The sequence below is a fragment of the Suillus discolor genome (assembly GCF_016758755.1).
Source record: "Suillus discolor strain FC423 chromosome Unknown F5147scaffold_485, whole genome shotgun sequence".
In the NCBI taxonomy this organism is placed as follows: domain Eukaryota; kingdom Fungi; phylum Basidiomycota; class Agaricomycetes; order Boletales; family Suillaceae; genus Suillus; species Suillus discolor.
The window spans coordinates 1-6,276 of NW_024541732.1; the positions used below are offsets into that span (position 1 = coordinate 1).

At 48.5% G+C, this 6,276-nt stretch overlaps 1 protein-coding gene across 1 annotated transcript; it reads right to left on the bottom strand.

The window, feature by feature from the left end:
* Positions 1-2,926: 2,926 nt before the first annotated feature.
* Positions 2,927-3,727, bottom strand: F5147DRAFT_295090 (uncharacterized protein). Its single transcript, XM_041429079.1, has 3 exons — positions 3,625-3,727; positions 3,332-3,562; positions 2,927-3,269 (listed from the first exon to the last, which is right to left on the bottom strand). Exons 1-3 carry the CDS (start codon positions 3,643-3,645, stop codon positions 3,012-3,014), a joined length of 510 nt encoding a protein of 169 aa, XP_041284171.1. The 5' UTR covers positions 3,646-3,727; the 3' UTR covers positions 2,927-3,011.
* Between the last annotated feature and the right edge of the window lie 2,549 nt (positions 3,728-6,276).

Genomic DNA, 6,276 nt, shown 5'->3' on the forward strand with positions numbered 1-6,276 from the left:
CGATGGCGTCTTCAGCTGCTAGTGAGCCCGAGTGAGCCCGTCATTCTCCTCTGCATTAGAGTCCCAGTGTTGACATGCTCGCTTAGCATGATGTGTGCCAGAGGGCCACGAAGGATGGTGCGATGTAATGTCGACAATGTAGCATGTATCGATGTTCTGGGCTCACTTGATTTGATCATCGTTGCTGAATGGGAGTTTGGCGTTTGTCGCCGGTAAGAAATACCATTACTGTATGCTTGCCTGTCTAGCCAGGCTCCGCCAACCGCTGTCTCAACGTCTATGGTACACACCGGGCCAAGGATTCCGGTGCGACAGTGCGCGCCAAGTACAAGAGTAGGACGACTGACCAAGTAGGCTTACTGAAGCACCCGAACGAGTCGAGGGTGAAGCAGAGCTGGTGGCCTGGTTTTCGCGGCGGCGCACCACCATCAAGACGTAAAAATTATACCATTCTGAAAGAGCAGGGCATCAGCAACACCAGTTTCTTCGTCATACGAGCATACAACATGCAGAGCCTCCATAGTTGTGTACATCCGAGACGGTTCTTGAGGGTATAACGTTTCAGAATTCGATGGTGTCCTGCGTAGATGTTAAGGAGCGAAGGGCACCTGGGAAAGGTGTGACTCAGCACAACCGTTCAACAAGATCAAGGAGAAGACTTCTTCGTGAAGGTGAATGCTACGATTCATCTATAAATTCTACGAGAAAGTGACACTGCATGAGAGATCGTGTTCACCTGAGTTAATCATTTGACCTTGGATGCGCGTACCACATATTACAAGCCCTGTGTTGTATTACTCCCGGGATTCTAAAACCAAGGCTCTTGTTTTGGATGCTTAACGTGCAAGTCACCTCGCAACGCCCAACCCCTCCTCTAAGAACTCTGCAAATGCACGTCCCACGCCTTCCTCTCCCCACTCCACCCTTCCTTTTTCCGTGCTTCCCAATGTCACAGCTTTCCGGCGTGCAGCCACGAATTGGCGCTTGAGCCGTTGCAGCTCTGATAGCGTCAGTGCACGATGCGGGAGTGACAAGCGAACACGGAGAACAGAGCTATCATTGGCACTGGTATTCGAACTATGCTCAAGCGAATCGATGGTGAGGACGATAGGTCCCCCCAGTGGGCCAGCAACCTGAGCAGCCATGAGTGCAGAAACCAGTGCGTTTGTCGTATGCTCCAGAGTGCGGAGGGCGTCTGTGGGTGCTTTTGGTGTGATCTGGGTGCCGACGTTTGGAGGTTTGACGATACCAGTTGTGACTGCATCTGATATGCGTTCGAGTGGGGGTGTTAGGTCGTCCCAGGGGATGGTGAAGAGTGGAGCGTCCCAGCGGACCATGGATGAGGGTTCTTCGAAGCGTTGGATGAGGGCGTCGAGGCTGTTTCGAGGTTAGGAATGGGTGGAGAAATAGAAAGAGGAAAGACTGACGTTTGAGGTTTATATCTCTTCCCATCTCCTCGTTCATCGTTCCATTTCTGACATTGACCAGGCGTAGCAAGTACATAGACCTACTTTTCTCAACTGCGTTAGTTGCGCGAGTGAGAATGTCGTGATCTATTACACACCGTAGCGACCCTTACTCCAGCCTCTCGGGCCTTGCAATACAGTTGGTACCTGAACCCCTTGATGTAATTAATTCCGTCTACGATGAGGATCGTGTCTTTGGCAATGTGCCTTGTAATAGCGGTGAAGAGAGTTGCGCGGGCGATCTTTTCTTGAAGGGAGTCTAATTTTCGGGGGTCAGTCTGAAGGGAAAGAAGAAGTTGGGACAATACCATCATATGACACGCGGTCAACGGCCAAGTCATCGTCTGAGATAACTTTTACTTTGAGCTGAGGGCTTGAAGCTGATGAGAGAAAGTCGTGGATTTGGGCTGCGCGGGTTGATTTTCCAGAGGAGGGGTAACCTGAGATGGTGATGAGGGCCATTGAATAAGCCGAACATCACATTTTCGGTTCTGACAAATCGTTTTTTACAAATCATCTTGACCGGATCTTGTTACTAACAACATAAAGACAGCTAATGCAAAACTCAAAATTTCCCCGTCACCATATATGCATCAGTGCAATGCAAAATATCGCCCATTTTTATAAGTGATGGTATGTTTATTATCCAACTGTGGCGAACCTTACGCTAATGAAGTTAACCACCTTAATACTCCATACCATATTCCCTAACATCAACCACCCTACCATCATCCTCGAGGGCCAGATTATTATTGCTGAGCGTCAGCAGCAGCTGGACACAGTATTGCATGAGATCTTAAGCCTGCCAGAAGCTGTCATAGATGAGGTAATCAACGACCTGTTGAAAAGACGGACAAGATCATCTGGTCGATGAATTTGCAGAAGGGACTCGTATTACCACTGGCGCTTTCCAGCTGAACTCCTGTTTAAAATTTTCCACCACTGTCTTCCGGATACTGGGCCAAAAACCCAAGGCTTTGCTCCCCCGCTAAGGCCAACAACTTCAAGGCGGTTGATAACAATATGCCGACGACGAAGGGAGGTTGCTACGAGCACACCCAGTCTGTGGTGCAGTTTGCACGGCTTCCTGCTATGACTTGTGGCTCAAATGGCCGCGGGGACTCCCGTTCTCGTTGGTACTCAGGTGTTACCAGGACAATCATTCGACTACACTACGATGCCTCCTTCATCCTTATATGAATCAAATCTCGACTCTATCATTTTCTTCTGCAACGCCGACGAACTTGAACTTTTGTTGACAGACCTCTGACAATGATCGTGTTATGTTAGACTCTGTATCGCAACTTCTATTGACAATGTGCGGGCTCACAGCTATACTGCCGTCGCACCGGTGCAATTATCTGGGTTCCATGTAGGCCCAGTCAGTTTGAACGCGGTGAGATTTCGAACTAGGACTAAGAACACTCCTGCTATGTTCATTGAGTATTGTAATGGACTAGACATGTTGTCAGGATCCACCCAGAGGCTCTGCTGCTTGGTGCAGCCCAGAAACAAAGATGAAATAGTTGTTCATATGTTGAAGTATTAATGACCATCAGCATACTGAGACGATGCACAACAGAGAAAAAGCACGAGACGAGCCCACAATGGGATGAGTGGTGGCTGCGTACCTGCTGCACCTGGTGTCGTAGGGCCAGTAGCAGGAGGTGTTGCGGACGTTGATACCCCGGTGGGCTGAATTTGCGGTGGCAGTGCCTGTGCTTGGCCTTGAGCTTGGCTTTGCTGCTGCTGCTGCATGTATTTCGCCTTTTCGTGTTCTGGACGCCGAGCAACATACAGTGCCTGCACAAGGATGATCAAACCACGCGATTAGAAATTTCAAATGCGCCCGAAGAAAGCCATACTTTTCTGTCCTGTACTCCAGCAACGTCAACGGTGTGAGGACTGCGAGGAGAAAAGATAGTTAGCCTCGAGCGTTGCTGGAGCTCGGTTGCTTCGCTGGTGGGGGAGTGAGAACGAGGAAAGAACAATGGAAGGTGACCGAGGAGCGCGCGTGAAATCTTTATAGATGATGTGAGAGCACGATGGGGATGGGTACCGGGAGAAGGGTCATGGATACCGTGCGATGCGGAGGACTGAGAGTAAGTGATCAGGATTCAGAACACGAAGTTATTCAAAAAAAAGGTCGATGACGCACATGAATATTGCCGCCTTGCATACCATCGAAAAACCCTAACGGTACTCGACCCGCATTCTTGGACTGAAGGCGTGCTCAATTCTTAAGTTGTCACGGTCAAGAGTTGTCAGCTCTTTGTTTGTACCATTAATTTCGGTTCCCAGAAAGGGTTAGAACCCGGTACTTCCAAACATTTTCTCCGTTGATTATATGGGCCGCGCGAGCCAGGGCCAGATAGCATGCTCAAGCTCGCGAGTACTTGAAGTCCGAGTCAGCGCTGAGAAATGCAGCAGTGCAATGACTGTGGTCATGATTGTCATCATCGGCGAAAACGAAGTGCTCAAGTTCGAGGCGAGTGCGTTGTGACATACCCAACATAGAAGATGAGAAAGGACAGTTAAGAGCTCACGAAACTCCCGTTTTTGCTGCATAATGAGCACGCTGGTACTACGATATGAGAACTGTTACGATATTGTTTAGTAAACGCGGTGGCTGCGGTGCCCAAATGGAGCCTAACCCGGTCGGCTAAATTGTTTGGCTCTAAGGCACGGTGGGACTTGACAACTCTTGACCTGACAACTTAAGAATTGAGCACGCCTTGAGCTGGACGTGTAGCATCACCCTGGAATGACGATCTTATGTAAATGATATTGAAACGAATAAGAAACATGTCACGTACGTTGATTAACGACTTTCCAGGTACGACCTGTCAATATTGTGAGTGTGAGATTCAATCCAGTTAAGCCTTGACCAATGACCATGGTCTTTACCCACAAATTAAACTCACATCAGGAATGGACAACAGGTCTTCAAGACCAATTTCTTTGAGGATGGCATATATATCCCATAGGTACACGACGTTGTCCTCGCAAGCGGTGACTAGCGATTTTCCATCAGCGGAAAAAGCGAGACAGCTCACATCCTTGTCGTGTTGGAAGGGTAGGCATACTGGGAGGTTCGTGTTGAGGTTCCACAGGCATACTGTTTCATCCCATATTGATGTGCTTGCAAGGAAGCGGTCGTTCCGAGCCAAAGTCAAGTTAAAAATATGGCCCTTGAGAACGGCGATTTGCTCCCAAGTGACTGTATCGAATATTTCAATCGGACCCAATGACCCGGAGAAAAGCTTCTTTCCATCTGACGTCCAAGTCAAGCTTCGAACTGATTGATCCTGGTGGAGTGTGCTGAGCAGCTCGCCCGTCTTGGCATTCCAAATTTTTACAGCGTTTTCGTTTTCTCCGCCTGTCGCGAATTTTGTGTTGTCCGGCGAGTATGCCACCGCCCACACGTACTGGTGACCGTTCTTGATTTCCAGGACAGTTCTCCCAGTTTTGACATCCCACACCCTCGCAGTCCCGTCCCAGGATCCGCTCAGGACTCGCTCGCCATCTCCACTCCAGCACACTGACCCCACATTCTCAGTGTGTCCTATCCATCTTGCAATTACCTTCCCCATCTTTACGTCCCACAATCTCACCGTCCCACCATCGCTTCCGCTGGCAACGGTCTGACCACTTGGAGACAACGCTATATTTTTCACATCTGCCTTGTGCCCCTCATCTCGCCATGTATCGCCGACTTGTGCATCGTTCTCCAGGTCCCATGATCGAAGTGAGCCGTCTGCTGAACATACGATGATGCGTCGTCCGTCGTGCAGGTGTGCAATATCGAGTACTTGGCTCGTATGGCCTTGCATCGTCCGACGTGGTGTAATCGCTAGCATTTTACTGGTTGAGGATGTCATGGTTGGCGCTTGGAGCCTTCACTACGGTTGATGGTGGACAATGTGTGCGATGAATAGTTTTTTGATAATGGCAAAGATGACTGGTGAGCTGACGGGCCTATCATTGTCGATCAAATCTGACGAGAATAACTCCTCACAGGATTAATTCAGTCTAAACGCGCGGGACGGCTTCGGACTATGGTATGAAGTCCCGGTACTTGACAGTGCCAGAATTCTCAAAATGGTATCTAAGTCGTCGGTAAGCAGGTAATCAGATTTACAGATAGAGTGTTACTGACGAGATATACCTGTTCAGACTAACTCAAAAACAGATAACACTACAGTCACTTGTAAACTGAGAAAATGGATGTTTGGTTTAGAGTAGGGAATTGATGGGCACCCATCCTTTTAAGTCATGTATCGTGGTGCGCATTCCATCCTCTCATTTGTTTCACAGCTTAAGTGCTGTGCATTTCTTCTAGAAAATTTGGAACTCGGATGTCGTAACCTCTGGATGTCTGATATAAGCTGTACAGCATGTTATCACTGCTGTATTCGAAGCACACTTGCTGTGCTTATCGTCATTTGGCTCTTCTAGACTGAAATCTTCTTCGATACCGGTACTCCTCATTCGTGCCGGATATTGCCAAGATTAACTCTGGATAAAAGCCCTATCTATCGCCGCTGTTTGTACTTCTCAATCCTACAAACCCTGACCACAAGGTCTGGATGTTATGTATACTTAGTGTGCAGGTAAATCGTGTCCATTGCGACTTCAACATCATACTAACATCTCATTTGGTCTATGAGATGCAGTTGTCTTATTCTGTGGTATGAACAAGAGCGCAAGTACGATGTTACTACAGATGGGCGATGCAAGCCAAGGAAGCCCCAGTGTCATAACCTTAAGGGTAACGTGTCCAGTTCATTCATTTATTGACAACTGAATG

Excerpts from the sequence above, each read along its gene's own strand:
- F5147DRAFT_295090 (XM_041429079.1), bottom strand. The coding sequence starts at position 3,645 with ATGCAAGGCGGCAATATTCAT. Across the intron at positions 3,563-3,624 it reads TGCAAGGCGGCAATATTCAT|TCCTCCGCATCGCACGGTAT; the intron begins GTGCGTCATCGA and ends ACTTACTCTCAG. Across the intron at positions 3,270-3,331 it reads CTGGAGTACAGGACAGAAAA|GCACTGTATGTTGCTCGGCG; the intron begins GTATGGCTTTCT and ends ATCCTTGTGCAG.